This window comes from Gekko japonicus, unplaced genomic scaffold (genome assembly GCF_001447785.1).
Source record: "Gekko japonicus isolate JY-2015 unplaced genomic scaffold, Gekko_japonicus_V1.1 scaffold1280, whole genome shotgun sequence".
In the NCBI taxonomy this organism is placed as follows: Eukaryota; Metazoa; Chordata; class Lepidosauria; order Squamata; family Gekkonidae; genus Gekko; species Gekko japonicus.
In genome coordinates this window covers 476206-493227 of record NW_015165276.1, presented here as the reverse complement: position 1 = coordinate 493227, position 17022 = coordinate 476206, and the positions used below count along the sequence as shown (strand labels likewise).

The window sequence follows — 17022 nt, the reverse complement described above, 5'->3', positions numbered from 1 at the left end:
TTTCCCTCCTTCTTTCCTTAGTTTGTAGGCTAGCCATCTTGTGGGTTTATTAGCATTCTCAAAATAGTAGTGCTTAGCAAATTCTATGTTCTTGGCAAGTTCCTGTGTTAATATAAGGTTCATATGGTGATGTAATATTTTCAAGTTTGTTCTTATTCTAGCTGGGTCTTTGGTGTGCTTTTTCAATTTATCCTCTTCTTTCCTGATTTGCATAGTCAGATCATCATATTGTTTATTTCTTTGTTTTGTTTTCCAAGCGTCTTGGTTTATAAACCAGCCTCTTAAAAAGGCTTTAAAGGTGTCCCATACTGTTTCTATTGGCATTTCTTTTTGTATATTTCTTTTAAAAAATTCTGTTATGTCTTCTTCTGTTCTACTGGCATTTTTTTTATCTTTTATTAAGTTTTTATTTATTCTCCATCTTAATATCTTAGGTTTCGTCCGGAAAGTTAATATTATCGGGCTATGGTCAGCAAAAGTATTAGGAATTATTTCTACCTCCATTATATCTATTACTAATGTTGTTGACATCCACATCATGTCAATTCTGGACCATGAGTTATGTCTATTTGAATAAAATGTATAGTCTTCTTTTCTGGATTATGTATTCTCCACACACCAACCATATTGTATTCTTCGACTGTTTCATAGAACTGTTTTAGTAGTATGTTTCCTGAATTTTTGTTTTTAGCATGAGTTTTCCTATCTTTTTTTCTATCCCATACTGCATTAAAGTCTCCTATTATACATATTTCCATCCTCTCATATGCTGTTAATAGTTCTCTCAAATCTTTAAAGAATTTTTCTTGTGCCTGATTGGGTGCATAGATGTTTATAATTATGATTTGTTTATTTTGTTTTACAATTGATATCACCAAAATTCTTTCATCTTCTGATGCAAATCTAAGTTCTGGATTTAAATATTATTTTACATATATGGCCACCCCTCTTTTTTTCTGTGTGTATGATGCTACAAATAGTTTGCCTAATTTTTTATTTTCTAAGTATTTTTTGTCTTCTTTTTTAATGTGGGTTTCCTGTATACATGCTATATCCGTTTGTAATTTCTTTATCTGGTGGAATATTCTTCTGCGTTTTGCCGGGTTATTTAATCCATTAACGTTGGTAGAAAATATTTTAAACTTTCTATTTTTCACCATTTTGAGCTTTGTTGTCCTTGTCTTGTTCTTTTGCTGTTCGTTGATGTCTTGTTAACATTTGTGAAGGTGTAAAGTATGTTCTTCTTTTGTTTCTCTCTTTATTTTCTTTCTGTGTCTCCTCTCCTGTTTCTTCTTCATCTTTATCACTTCTGTCTTCATTCTGCCATCCTAGGTTTTCCCCATTTCTGTCTAGAGAGTCTTCTAATTTGAATATTGAATCTATTCTATACCGTCTTCCCTCAAAACTAAACAGCATGCATTCTGGCATGAGCCAACAATACGAAATATCATTTTCTCTCAGTAATTTCGCTAAGATTGTGTAGTTTTGCCTTTTCTCTCTAATTCTCCAGGGGACTTCCTTTAATACTTTTATTTCTTGCTCTTGTATCACCAATTTTGTCATTTTAGCTTTTCTAAGGATCTTGTCTCTCATATTTCTTCTCGTGAATTTCATATAAACTTCCCTTGGTGTTTTATTTCTTCTTGAATAAGCAGAGTTTTTTCTATATACTTGGTCAATCTCATTGTCAGTCTCCTCCATGGTTCCTATTTTTAGTTGTTCAGCAATATTTTTTACCATTTCTTCTTTTAGGTTTCTTTCTATAGTTTCTGGTACATTTTGGTACCTAATAATAAGAGAGGCTCTTTCCATTTGTAAACCCATCAGTGCCTCCTCTATTCCGTCTGCTCTCACTCTAGACTCTTGTACCTCTTGTTCTATTTCTTGTACCTTTTCTTCTATTTCTTTATTTGCTGTTGCTATTATCATTATTTCTTGTCTGTTTTCATTAATATGCTTTTTAATCTCTTCGGTATCTATCTTTAATTGTTGTGCTAGTGATTGTATCTGGGTGTGAATTGGTTCCATTTCCTGTTTAATTAATGGTGGTAGTGTGACTTCTGCGAAATTTTTCATTTCTGTTGCTACACATTCCTGTATTAATGCTTTTAGTTCTTTTGTATTAATTTGTACTGTGCTCATTGTGCTTGTCTTTAACTGGCTTTGTATGGTTGTTTGTCCAGGTGACTTTATAGGTACTCTTCTAGTTCCACTTGTTCCACTATTACCTGTAGCCATTCGGTTATTCTAATATTATTTATTTTAATCTTTATTTTCCGTTCCCCCCCCTTTCTTTCCCTTTTATTTTTATTTACTATTCTCTTCTATCTTGTATCTTATTCTCTCTCTTTGCCTTTTACTTTTGCTTATTAGATTCTATTTTGTATGTTCCTTTTAAACTGCACTACTACAACCAATCCCCTGTTGTACTTCTTGGTTCCTCCTTTTTCCTTATGACTTGTTTCTCAGTCTTTGATGTTTTCCACTAAGTCTCTGTCCCTTTAATTCTCTGGCTTGCTGTTTCTTATCACTTGCCCATCATTTACAGCCCCTCCCACTCTCTGTCGTCTCCATCCACAGTCTCTCGCAGCTCCCGGTCTTTCCTCTCTCTTCAATCTCCGCCTCCTCTGAAGTCCTCCGTAGTCGCCTGAGCCTCTCTGATCCTCTCCGATCCTCTCTGATGTCTCCCGCACTCTCGCCTGGCCTTCCGATCGCCAATTGCTGATTCCACCGCTCCTCGCGCTTCCGGACCCTCTGATCTTTTGTCTCAGCACTCTGCCCTCGATTCTCCTTGTCTCAGCTCTGGCACTCTGACCAGCCTCCACTCAGCCCCTCGACCACACCCCGGCTCAGCGTCTTCTCCCACTCCAAACCGGCTCGGCTCCAGATGTCTCCCGGCTGCAGCACCAAGAAAAAACAGGTACATGACAAATATGGATTAAAGTAGGGTCTATTCTACTATTCTTCCTGTGTCACATTCTTTTTTTTTTAGGCTCTTATTTTAGTTATACTCTGATTAATCCTAACTTTCCTGTTTAATGGCAGCCTTAAAGGTATATAGTTAAATTTCCCTTAATGCCTGAGTGTTATTCTATTTTAATTATCCTGTAAAGTTCCCCCTCCATAAGTTTTTACACAATACTTAGCTTTGGTTTGTAGGTTTCTTTGAAGCTTCTTGCTGTTAACTCTATTAGCTCCTTCTGTAGGTAACTCGCATCTGCTCTCATCAACGACCGGAAGCTCTGATATAGAACTTTTCCCCCCAAAGCAGAGACACTTCTCTGGGCATTTCCAACTGCATTTTTAACTTGAGTGTGCCAAGAACCAGTCAAATGAAAAATTACACCTATTTGAAACACATCACCTGCTCAGTAGTATTCTCATCATCCATCTATGCTTAGCTCTTCTGGTAAACAAAATGATTTTGGACTAGCTATCCTGGCTTTCTGCAAACTATGCAAAACTGAATTGGAGATTTTCTATGCGGATAATAGAGTAGCACTGTACAAAAGGATTCACAAAGTTACTTGGACAAATTATTAGGGACTGTGCTTTGTACTACTGGGTATCATTTGCTGTAAGTTAGATCCTATTATGTAATTTTAAATTTAATGTGTCATGTTAACACTTATGCTTTCCTTCAATTTTTTTTAGATTTCCAGTTGGTCCTACAACCCAAATCCTATTTCTCTGTTTACTGAATATTCTATCCTGGTGATTGTATTGACTCAGCGTTGTTATATCTCTATAACAAGATAGAAACTAGAGCTGCAGGAGTCGCATATGTAACCTAGTCACAGGCAGGACTGCAGTGGTAGAAGCCATATATCCCAAAATGCACAGAATTGTCCAAACTAATTGGAACTGGTGAGATTTGAACTTTCTCATCAAGGCAAAGATAGCCTGTACCCTTTTGGGAGGTAGAAAACCTTTCCTCACTAGGGAATCTAGTGCAGGTCCAATAAACCGTGCTCTCTGAGATGGAATTAATCATGATTTATCCCAATTTACCAGGAGTCCTAGTCCTTCAGGAAATAGAAACAGGTGGAGATCTTGGACCCAGAGATGGAGTCCTGGGATTTTCCTGCAAGACTGGCATTGGCTCAGGAGTGCAGATGGGAGTATTCTGCTGGGGACCCAATCTACGATTTTCCTTTGTCTTGCCTTTAGCCTTCTTAGCTGGAGGCTCATGAGCCTGTGGGGAGATCAGATCCGCCAAGACACAGATCCAGGAAGTGAAGCCGAATACATCAATTTCAAAGATGTGGAATTGGGAGCTTTCTCCAGGGCTGACTTGGACAAGGGCTCCGAGGCTTTAAGGGCATTCTCCCACAATGCTGCCTTAAGTTTCAATGCCGTATCCCCCCTAGCTTTAGGCGTGAAGTGTTGACAGGCCTTACATGTGGAGACAAAATGCCCTTAACCCAAACAGAAAAGACAAAGGTCATGTTCATCAGTTTGGGTCATAGGGCTCTTTTTGTAGCAGGAACTCCTTTCCCTATTAGGTGACACACCCCTCATGTAGCCAATCCTCCAAGAGCTTACAGAGCTCTTCTTACAGGGGCTACTGTAAGCTCTTGGAGGATTGGCTACATGAGGGGTGTGTCACCTAATATGCAAAGGAGCTCCTGATACAAAAAGAGCCCGGAAGGGACTCAGAAGCCAACATAGCTTTAACAAATCTGGACGAAATCCTCCTGACTGTAGCTAGAGACTCCAAAAACATGACCTTATCCTTAAGCAGCAAAAGAGGAACTGAGGGTAAGGGGCACTGCTGCACAGAAGCATGTTATCCCTGGATAGAACAAGCTTCTGGTGCACAGCACACCCTGGAAGCTTTTAGCTGTAAAGACCTATCCAGTGGCACACCTGCTCACACGCAATCCCCATGTGTGCCTACCAATGCTCCCTCTAAGCTGTGGAGTCTTGTGAGCAAAAATTCTACTTTGTGAGCTACTGGCATTAAAGTTGTGAACAAGCGATTTGTCTGCTGCATAAATTAGCTTGCTCTGGAGCCATCCTTCCTGAGTGAAGACAAAATGTGTGAGCTGGAGGCTAAAAAACTGTGAGCTAGCTCACACTAACTCAGCTTAGAGGGAACACTGGTGCCTACACAGAAGATACTTGATGATGAACAGTACTGCGTCATCTGCATGAAGTAAGATTGAAAGCAGTCTAGAGGCCAGTTTGGGGAAATAAGAGTTGAGGTCAGATTTTAACCAGAGTTAATATAAACATTGGACAAAGTGGGAGCAATAATACCAAAGGATCACCACCTCTACCCTTCCCAGACTGGTGATCCTCCGGTATTGTGCATTTTGGAATTCACATGCATTTTGAAATTCAGACGAAATACATGTGGCAGTACCATCCATCCAGGTTTCTGTCACATGTATCAGATCTATATCCAGGCCTGTAGCTGCCACGGGGCCCATGGGGCCTGCCCCCCATGGTTTTCATGGGCCCCTCCCCTGATCTTCAACTCCCCCTCCCTCCCCCCTCCAGGGACCTGGCTCTCCCTGGCCAGCTGCAAAGCATCAGCTCCTCTGGCCCGAACAGTCCAACGCCTACTTAACCAAGAGCTCAGCCCCACCGACTCCCCACTGGTGTCCAGGAGCCCAGACCGAGTACCATAGCTGGCAGCCAATGCAGCCAGCCACTCACTCACTCTCTGCTCCTGCCCAGGGCCGCCTCCCCTTCCCGCAATCTGGGAGGACAGCCTGGCCCTCCCCCACACTCCAGCCGCCAGCCCTGCAATTGCCGCCAGCCCCGTTAGCTTCACAACTCCACTGCAGGCTGCTTGGTGCTCTGATGGCATCGGCAGGTTCGGGTGACTCCCGCTGTGCTTCTCTCTCCCCGACTCCGCCGACCTTCGTGGCTTCAGGCTTCCCTCCCACCCCACTGGCATCGTGCTGCTTTTCTGCAAAGGAGTGGAGAGGATCATGCCAGAAGCAGCACGGGGAGAGGAGGAGGAGGGGGACAGGGAGGGGACATTTCTCCTGATGGCAGGCCCCCCGAGAAAAAAATTGGCCCCCCAAGAAAAAAGTTGTTAGCTACGGAGCTGTCTATATCTCAGGGAGACTGTAGAAATGCTGAACATTACTGTTCTGGGGCAGATGTGGGGTAATAAACTGAAGCTTAATCCTGACAGGACGGAAGTGCTACTGATGAACAGAAAGTCTGACCTGGGAATTAATGCGCCAACCATTCTGGTGTCCATAGTTTGAGGGTGCTCTTGAACCCAGGCCTATTGCTGGATAAGCAAGTGGCAGCTATGGCCAAAAGAACATCTTAGCAATTGTAGCCTTTCCTGGTCAGAAAAGTTATGGCCACTGTGGTACATACTTTGGTTACATCTAGAAAACAGTAGGAGTCCATTAGCACCTTAAAATCTAACAACATTTACTTCTTCAGATACAGCTAGAATGTGAGTCCATCTGTACTATATATTGGAAACTGGAGTGATTTCAGATGCCAAATGTCATTAGCAGGCAAATAGCAGGTGTGATTGGATTAGGTGTGATATGCAGAGAGGTTATATCTAGATTAGATTACTTCTGGTTATATCTAGATTAGATTACTTCTGGTTATATCTAGATTAGATTACTGCAACACACCCTACAATGGGGTTGCCTTTGAAAAGTGTTCAGAAACTTCAACTGGGACAGAACACTGCAGCCAATATGTTGACTGGAGTGGGTCACAGGGACCATATCACTCCAGTCTTGACCCATCTGCTCTGGCTCCCAATCTGTTTCTGGGCACAATTCAAGGTGCTACCGTTTACCTTTAAAACCCTACATGGTTTGGACCAGCATACTTGAAGGGCAGTCTACTCCATTAGGAACTTACTTCACCACCACAGTCATTTTTCAAGGCTCTGCTTCAGGTGTCCCCAGTTTGGTGTAGTGGTTAGGAGCGCAGACTCTAATCTGGGAGAACTGGGTTTGATTCCCCACTCCTCCACTTGCAGCTGCTGGATGACCTTGGGCAAGAGATCTTCTTCTTCTTCTTCTTCTTCTTCTTCTTCTTCTTCTTCTTCTTCTTCTTCTTCTTCTTCTATTAGGTGGGTGGCAACCTGGGAGCAGGCCTTCTCGGTCATGGCAACAAAACCCTGGAACGCTTTCCCCAGAGAGACTTCCCTGTCCCCTTCAATTGCTGTCTTCTGCCAGCAGGTGAAAACCTCTTTGTTTTGCCTGGCATTCCCTCAGTCTTTGTACCTCCCCACTTTACAAAATCTAAAGCATGCCATAGGCTGCTTCTACTATGCTTTGATGGATCAGCAATCAGCAATCACAAATACAATATCATAGGTTTGCCTGAGATGAACAAAGTAGGATTGCTTTGTACATTTCTTTGCCTGCCATGGAAACTGATCAGCTTCTTTAATAAAATGTGCATTTCTTTTGGGCCATGCACACACAAGCTAGGAACCTGCAGCATCTATTTGCCCTAGATATCTTTGTGGTGGCTTCAGGTTGCAGCCGACTAACAGCAACCCTGAAGCGTTTTCAAGGCAAGAAATGTTCTGAGGTACTTTGCCATTGCCTGCCTCTGTGTAGTTACCCTGGAATTCCTTGGCGGTCTCACATCCAACTACTAACCTGGGCCTACCCTGCTTAGCTCCCAGGATCTGGAGAGATCGGGCTAGCCCAGGCGGTCCAAGGCACTCATGTCACACTACTGATGCATTGCAAATCTCAGCTCTGAGATTAATCTAATTTTTAAAATTATCACTAGATGCTTTCTCAGTGGATGCATTTTTGCTACAAACATAGTAGAATCGAGGGAGGTGTCTCTGCCACGTGCAAAGTGGTTCCATGATAAAATCTGACGACTTCAGAGCTGTGTAAAGGATTATTCAATGTAGCTTTAAAAACAGAACTCTGCCACTTTAAAAAATCTGTGTTTCTCTCCCTCTTCACCCTCCTCTCTCTGGCTTACTGCAGGCTGGGAACACTCTGCAGCAGCCTTCTCGCCCTATCAATAAGGATCAGTTAGCCAAGGTGGAGGATGGGAGCAGCATGGAACTGTCCCAGCTCCTCAATGAGATCAGGGCAAAGTATGAAACGCTCATCACCAGAAGTCAGACAGAGACCATCCTCTCAGCAGGGACCCAGGTAATGATTGCATACAGACAGGCACCTACTCGAATAAGGAGACAGTCCAATGTGTACTCAGTTCCTCTCTCAGCCTCTGTGAGGTACAGTATTTCCTTTTCAATGCAGCATATTATTGGGGAAGGGAATCAGGGTTCCCCCCCCCCTCTGCAGTGTTTCTAGACTAAACAGCTAAGGGAAAATATGTTGAGATGTATAACAGGAAGGATAAATGTGGAGTGTTGTGTCTCCTTACATTCAGATATTTTGTCTGTACCTAAACAGAATGACAGAGGGGTTATGTTTTTTTCATCTTCAAAAGAAAAAAGATCAGATTATAAATGCAATTATGATCTAGCGTCATTTCTAAACAAATTTTCCCAGGAAAACCACATTAGTCATCATCTAATGATGAGGTATAGAAGCCATTATTGAGATGAGTTTTGATTTCTAAGCACCTAGAAGATTATGGGAACATTTATTTTACTCTCAGGGTGATACAGTGTCCCCTGGAAGACAAAAGCGGGTGCCATGCTATTCTGCAATGCTTTCGTTGCTTCTTTTGAGTCTCATGTTTCTTAAAGGTTAGCTGGTCAACATGACACCATTAAAAATTCATATACAGAAAGAAACATGTCTGAATCACCATTGGATGACAAGTCTATCTATCATGAACGTCATATACCAAAAAATTCCAGCTGGATGGAACTTGAGATTTAAAACTGTTGTTTTTGAATGAGTGGCCCTTTTTACAGTTTATGGCAGGCTTAGTTCTACAGAGGTCTGATATTATTTGTTTAATGTCTTTCAAACCCTAAATGCTTGTTAGAGACACATTTCATTTTCTCAACATCACAACAGTACAAGCTAGGCCAAAGGATAATGACTTGCCTAAAGCCTACTCTGGAAACATCATAGTACAGCAGGACTTTGAGTCTGGGGCTCCCATGCCCAAACCTAACACACAAGCACGGTACACTTCCACCTATGCGCGTGTGTAGGCACTCTTTTACTTCATCATTTATACACACACACACACACACACACACACACATGCATACATACAGTTTGTACTGCAAAACTATAAGTGAACACAATGGTGGGAGCACCTGGATCAAAGAAGAAGGAAAAAGCTAACTAGCTGTAACACAGGCCAGATCTCAGATCTCTGTACAAATATTTTCTGACCATCATCTTTTATATTTAACTCATTCCCGGCAGGAGTGGGGAAGCAGAAGTATATTCAACCAACCTTGCAGCAGCACTGCCTACAAGTTTACTTCCAAGTTCACTTTAAGGAGCTGCTTTTGACCTTTAAAAGCCTTTATGTCTTAGCACCACCACACAAAAAAAGAACCTCTTTCCAACAGAGCCATTGTGTTCCTTCATTATAGGAAGGAAAAAAACATATGTGGCAAGGGGCCACTGTGGCCTTTGTAACTGATGCCTGAGGTCACAGAATGGCCTTTCAGAAAACACTAAACCTTCAGAGAAATGTAAAATCTCTATTTGGCATGGCATTTAGGAAGCTGTAGGAATAGGCTGCTTTGGGTCTTTAGAGCTTGCTGACAGTACTGTCTTTGTTTTGTAATTGTTTAACTGTTAGGGGTTTTATTTGCCCCCACAGTCGGAGTAACGAGACGGACAACAGTTTGGATCAAACAAGGGCCACTTTATTAACTATATACAGTTTATAAACACAAAAAACGGCAAGGGAGCATTTCCTAAGTAGCGGAACAGGCAAGGCAGGGGTCAGGCTGACCAGCCTCCTTGCCTAATATGTGGGCGAGCCACCAACCCCGGTCTTGAGCCATTAATCTGGCTTGCGACCAGCAGCCTAGCCACTGGTAGCCTCTCAGGAGGGCCTACCCCTGAAACCATGCAGCTTGCAGAGAGGAGCTTACCCAAGAGGTTCTCAGAGGGAATCGTCATTCACAGCCCAGGGCCTTAATAGCCTACAGGCCGTTCCTGAAGACCCCCCGGTTCCCAAAACAAGGAACAGCTAAAGGTGCTCACCATTTTTCCGCTTCCTTAAACCTGCACTCTTCTGCCACTCGTGAAGTCAAGCCTCTGCTTTGGCTGACGTGGCCACCTAACAACCGAAGGCAACCCGGATCCCTTGCCGAATGTCCTCCAAAAATAACTTGTTGCCCTCGTTTGACAAGTGAATACCATCCTCCCTGTAGAGGTCCGTCTTACCGACCACTATCCCAGGGTGTGGTAAATAGTGACCCAGAACCCCCTCCATCACCTTCTGGATCTGTCTGTTCACCCTGCGACAAGACTGGTCGATGCATCTGGGATCCCCCACGTTGCACCATACATGCTGTGGTAGAATTGCAGACCAAATTACTTGCACCCTGGGCCATCTTGCCCGTATCAGTTTCAGGTCTTCTGTGGCCTGGATGACCAGGGCCTTGCCTTCCATCAGGCCGAGATCATTGCCACCCAGGTGCACCAGTAAAATATCAGGAGGCGGCCCACGCCGTTTTTCAAACAATAGGGGGAGTAACCTGGGCCAATTCATGCCCCTCCGTCCCCACCATTCAACCAATGCCAACTTACTCAGCCCCAACTGAGAACCAAATGTCGTCCTCTTGGCCTGATGAGCGGCCCAAAAAATCATACTGTGGCCGCAGATAGTGACTCTCCTCCGCTCCTACAGGTTCTCCATCGTCCAATGCCTTGTATGTCTTCCCCCGAATATCCCATGGCAGCAGCCGTGGAAGCAGCTCCAATTCTAAATGAATGGGTCCCGAAGCGGAACCCGCCCAGACCCAACTGACTGAGCGCTCTCTGTGTCAGTGGCCAAAATTGAAATTTTGTGCTGAAATAATGCACCATTCCTAGACCCCCTGAGACTCAGGTAATGGCATAACGCCACTACCAGGCATAGCTCCGCTTTGGAGCAACGGCCCAATTTTATTACTGACCCCTTACCCCCTAGATCAGTCTTTGACCGCCAGATATTAATGGCCAAACTAGCTTCTTGGACCTTGATGTCAGTAAAACGTATAGCCCTGTTTGAATTGTCGTTCCGTGAAGCAAGGACGAGCTCGCTAATATGCATAGCTCCAAAAAATGCTATTAACGACGCAGCGTGAAATAAGGCCGCCTCATATTCATCAGCACAAAGGCCGGACCACTACGCCCGCAGCCCCTTCAACACTGCCGGAGTCAATGGCTCCCTGTGGTCCTGTGGTTGTCCTGCCTCATGGGACCACCCGTACAATATCTTTTTGACTCGGAAATCGGTTGACCTGTCCTCATGCCCCGCTGCTTTAGCTGCGTAGGCAAGGGCAGCCAGCTTACCCCTTATAGAGCGAACTGACAGGCCCTTCCGCTTCAAATAAACACAAAACTGCATAAGTTGGGAAACTGGAATGGGCCAAACATGCCGCAATCCCGCCTCTTGCCTAAAGGTGACAAATTGCTGACCCGCCATCCTGTATGCTTTCTGAGTTGAAGGGGTGAGGGCCAAACCTATTGCACGTTCAGCTTCAAGCCTCCAATCTGACAAAAACTGGGAGGCATCCTCCCCGGGCACTCGTCCGCTTCCAGGGCCAGCTGACGGAACCTCCCCATCTGTTTTCGAGAGAGAGCGTCAGCGACCCCGTTACACCCGGAACATGCCTAGCGCGAAACAAAATATTATTCCTCAAACATAGCAATGTAAATGCCCTAACGCCATGACTCGTGCTGATTTGGACGATAATGAATTTATTACGTGTACTGTGGCTTGATTGTTGCACCAGAAGTGGACCGTATGATCAGCAAAATCCACTGTCCAAAGCCCCACTGCTGCTACAATCGAGAAAAACTCCAAAAAGGTTAGGTCCTTGACCCAGCCTGCCCGAAACCAGTCCTGCAGCCAGTCCTCAGCACACCAATGTCCCCTGAAGTATACCCCAAAACCTGAGGAGCCTGCTGCATCTGATGTGACCTGCATCTTGGCCTCTAACTGTAAATCTTCTCTCCAGAATGATACCCCATTAAATGAGCGTAAAAACTCCCTCCATAGCAAGATGTCCTGTCACATCCCATCCGTCACCCTGGTCCTGTGATGTGGGCGGCACAGGCCCCGCATAGCCTCGCAGAGTCGCCTAACAAACGCCCGACCTGGGGCCACCACTTTGCATGCAAAAGTGAGATGGCCCACCAACTGCTGCAGCTCATAAAGTGTTATTTTCTTAAGTTCTATAAATTTCTCAACCATGACCTGAAGGCATTGTAACTAGTCCAACGGGAGCCTCGAGCATTGCTGAACTGTGTCTATTTCGATACCTAAATATGTCAAAATGGGTGTTGGCCCTTCGGTCTTTTCCTCAGCAAGGGGGACTCCCAGCTCCGCCGCCATTTCCATGGAACTGGCCAGTAAAAATTCACACTGCCGAGTCCCCCTACGTCCCACAAACAAAAAATCATCCAAATAGTGAGCCATAGAGCTTAACCAGGTCCGAGAATGCAAGGCCCATTCTAAAAAGGAACTGAACCTCTCAAATGCCGCACAAGACACCGAACAGCCCATGGGAAGGGCCCTATCCATATAATAGTATCCCTCAAAAGCGAAGCCTAAGAGGTCAAAATCTGCCGGGTGGACTGGCAGCAGCCTGAAAGCCAATTTAATGTCGCACTTTGCTAAAAGTGCGCCCCGGCCGCAAGCTCTCACTACCTTCATGGCCTAGTCAAAGGACATATATTTCACTGAACAGAGCTCATTTGGTATCGCGTCATTCACTGAACCGCCCCGAGGGTACGATAAATGATGAATGAGGCGGTACTCGCCGGCGGCCTTCTTTGGTACAACGCCCAAAGGAGACACCCGCAAATTAGGCACTGGGGGGGGGAGGAAAGGTCCCAGCACCCTCCCCGCCTTACATTCCTTCCCGATTTTTCCCCGGACTATACTCTCCATCCCTTGTACAGACTTCAAATTGGACGCCCAGAAGGGGGCCCTTTCATCTTGAAAAGGGATCCTAAACCCCAATGAAAACCCTTCATCTAAATATCTACTGTCTTGTTTGTTCGGGTAATCCCTCAAAAAATCTTCCATCACCTTCAACTTAATTGGGCTGGGCCCCTTTGTCAATAGCAGCCCCATGGCCTCCTGCCTAACTTGGACGCTTGCCTCCCCTTGTTCCCCAACGCCCTTTCAGTTTGGGGCACCCGGCAAGTGGATGAGGCCCCGCACACAGGGGGCACTCATGCCGAAAGGAACAGGACTTCCTGCTACAAGTCCCATGAGAGGTGAATTCCCAACACAGCGGGCACCTCTGAGTCATGGTCGCAACCTGTGCCTGGGTGGGGTACTGACTTTGCAAGCGGTGTACCACGTGACCGCTGTCCAAGTGTTCAGCAGCTGTTGATTTAGGCGTGGACACAACCTGCAGCTACAGGTGGGGGTGAATCAGGTCCCAGGGTAAGGCAAGATTCGTTGCTGCCCTCGCTCGGAAACCCTCATCATACTCCAACCATGCATGCCCTGTGTAACCCGTAAAGGCTTTATAAACAATATCTAAGTATTGCAGAAGTGCGTATGACCTCCACGGCTGGTGACGCACAATCACACCTGTATATATGAGGAAACCTGGGAGCCAATTGGCCCAGATCCTGTCGACCCTCCGCCTCTTAATGTGCTCTTTCTCCCTATCATCCAGGTCCTCCCTTTCTTTCTTATCAATTTCCCGAAATAATAGAGTGAACACGTCCACATAGCTACCTTTAAGGATATTTTCCCTAGTAGCCATATAAAGATGGTCTCCCAGAGGCAAGGCTACATCGCCCTCCGGTACGGCTTTTGCAGGGACTTGCTCAGAAGAATAGCCGCTCGGATTAGGTGGGTACCACCCACCTTGCCCCGCATATTGTGAAGTTCCACCAGCCATTGCGGGCGGCACAAAGTGCTAGGCAGCTGGTGATGGAGAAGCCTCAGCCCCAGATGGTGCAACCTTGCCTGAAGAAGGTGCCCCCAATGTGCCCTGATCACTTGGACCCCATGGCCACGATGTGTCCCCCTGTGCTAGCCTTACCCTCCTGTTCCACAGGGTGCTTGGGACCCATGTACACCTCCAATTGTTGACTCTATTCGCCCTCTGGCACAGACCCTGTATCCATGTCCACTGCCCCGGAAGTGGACGAGTGACCATCCTTGAAGAGTGCCAAACGTGCAAAGATCTGCGCTTGAAAAGAAGAAATGTCAGGCTTTTTAGGCTTTTTTGGGTGAGATGGAGCGGGAGGCTCCTGCTGTGGTTTGGCCTTCCACTTCTCAAGGGCTTCTATCCTGGCTAAAATAGCTGTGTTAATTGGGTCACCCTGCTCATCCTCAGGAACTGGTGGTGCAGGTTTAGGTGGGGGTTTCCTAGGTACCGGCCGTTTGCCCGCAGCCTTGCCTTGACCTTTTTTAGGAGGCATCACTCTAGATGTATTATTCGCCCCCTGGAAACCAAAATATTTTTCTGCTTGCACTTCCTTGCTCCCAAACTGCAAGGTTGGGGGAAGCTGGGCCAGAGACAGAAGCTCACTCTGTCCTGTGGCGCTCGTGCCTCGCACTGTGGAACTACCGCCTTCTACAGGCCGTGGTTCAGTGTCTTAACCACTTGAGCCACCGGGCTTCAATGCAAGATGTGACCAGCCCAAGCTCCCTATCCACTTGCAAAGTCTTGACTTCAAGCTGCTAGATTGACTTGCAAGGCCTTGTGTGCGAACTGCTAGAGCCAGGGACGGGTGCTCCTCTGCCGAGGCCCTTGTGGCAGATGCGGCAGGACTGGCGTGACCCGTGCCGAAGTCTCCACAAGCCCCGGAGGGCGAAGACCCCTCGGAGAACAGTTCCGAAGGGGTAGAGATGGACGGCCAGCCGGGGAAAGGCTCAGGAGGAGGAGGGCTAGTCCCGGACGTGCGGGGAACAGGTTGCAGGAAAGCCGGGGGAGATGGGTCTTACCCAAGACGACAGGAGCCAATGCACTCGTTCGGTCGCATGTGAAGCCCAGGGATTCCCCGGAAGTTGCCCTGCCCTTGGAGACGCCCAAGCAGCCCAACCAGGGGGTGGGACAGGAAGAAGTGACAAGGAACCTGCCCTATCAGAAACCAGGGAGGAGCAGGGGAGAGCTTGCTCCGGGTGGAGGGATATAAAAAGGGGGAAGCCTGTAGAGCCGGGGAGGATGTCGAAGGTGACGGGCATAGGTACAGACAGAGAAAGCGTTCCTAAAGCAGCTGTCAACCCCAAGAAGTGGTGGATAGGGAGTGACGCAACTCTCTCCCCACTCCAAGTCTGAGGCTCCGGCTTCCCCCAAGGGACGAACGCTGACACGGCTGAAGCTCCTCCCACACCAGGGGATGACGCCCGGCGTGATAGTGGCCTTCAGGTTCCAATGCACGATGAAACAGGCCCTCCCCAATTACCCAGCTGAGGCACAACCCGTGAGTCGTAGTCCCTCTAAACAAAGAGACTCCCCGCTGGCCGCCGTTCTTGAAATAGGGCCCCCTTAAAATGCCTGCTGGTCCCTCCACACACCTTAAGGCGTGTGCTGTAGCAGCCCTCGGAAACCTCACGCCGCACGAGAGGGGGGAGCCTCTCTCCAGTTCTTGCAATGGCCGCTAGCGGCTAACCAGCAACCCGTGAGGGAGGAGGTATTCCCTCAGGTAAAGGTGGCGAGGGGGGGAGCTCCTGGCTAAACCAAGCCAAGCTGAACCCGGTCTGGGAAATCGAAGCGGTCCCTGGCCGACGGCCTTACTGGGGGAAATAAATGTGGCCCAATGGCCCCTCACCTCCAGGTGTTGCTAGAAGCCCCCCTCGGCCCCACCCCAGGCCCAACTGCCCAATGGCCCCTCAGCCCCACGGAAAACTCCCTCCGCTCTAGGCCCCTCGACCCCCAGAAAAACTCCCTCCGACCTATTGCAATTCCCACAGGCCCACGCTGCCGGCTCCGAGTACTCCCTGGCCGAAGCTCTTTGTTGTAGGCCGCCCGAGCCCGCGAGCCCTCCTCCGCTCAACTCCGCCCTGCCGCACTCTCCGACCGTCCGCTGCCGCGACCATCCCACTTGCCACTGCTCGGGAGTCCCGGTGTAACAGGCCGGATTCACCCCCCGGACAGAGTAACCCCTGCCGGGCCATGCCAGAGTAACCCATACTAACCCCCCCCTGGCCAGAGTGGTAAGTTAAATGTCAGCTGAATCCAATCTCTTCTTCTTTTTAACTTCTTCTTTTTAACTGCACAACAACCTGTAACCCCGGGCTTAGTTTGACCTAGGCCAAAGTAACCCAGTTGCCTATGCCAAACTATCTGAACCTGGGTCTCACAGTCCCCAATATAGAGTGGTAAGTTAAATGTCAGTGTAACCAGCACAGTGTCAGCTTCTGAGGGTTTGAGGTCCATGAGAAACTTGTCAGCCAATCTGAGATTCCTCTGGGTAGTGAAGAACGGGGTATGAATCCAATCTCATTAGTCAACAGCACGAAATATCAACAGTACTTTGAGAGCCAAATTTTTAAAACTTAAACTATATAGATAGGTACTGTCACGGCAGGGCCAGGGGGCGTGATGCAGGCAAGCAAAGTCCAAGAGCAGTCCGAAGTCAAGCCGAGTAAGACAAGCAGCAAAGTTCAAACAGGTTTAAATCAGAATCCAAAGCCAGGGTCAGACATACCAGAGTTTAATGTCCATAAATCCAAACGATGCCAGAGGAGTCAGAGAAAAGAGCAGGGTCAACGAAGCCAAGGGTCAAAAGCCGAGGATCAAGACGACAAGAGTTCTGGAGCAGAGATACACGGAGTCAGGTCCTGACAAACGACGTTTGCCAGCACAAATTCCTTCCAGCAACAGCCGTGATGATATTCAGTGCTGGCTAATTATCTCGTTAGCTGGCAGGGAGGGAGGTCATGGTTCAGTCAATACTCAGGGCTAAGAGATCGTCTTGCACGCATGCG

The 17022-nt window shown here is 46.9% G+C and overlaps 1 protein-coding gene across 1 annotated transcript in view; it reads left to right on the top strand.

The window, feature by feature from the left end:
• Window positions 1-8024: 8024 nt before the first annotated feature.
• The window catches only part of KRT222 (keratin 222, type II), a 47746-nt gene continuing 38748 nt past the window's right edge, over window positions 8025-17022 (top strand). The window contains exon 1 of the mRNA XM_015410263.1: window positions 8025-8120. Coding sequence (XP_015265749.1) covers window positions 8025-8120 — 96 coding nt within the window. The remainder of the gene's footprint in view (window positions 8121-17022) is intronic.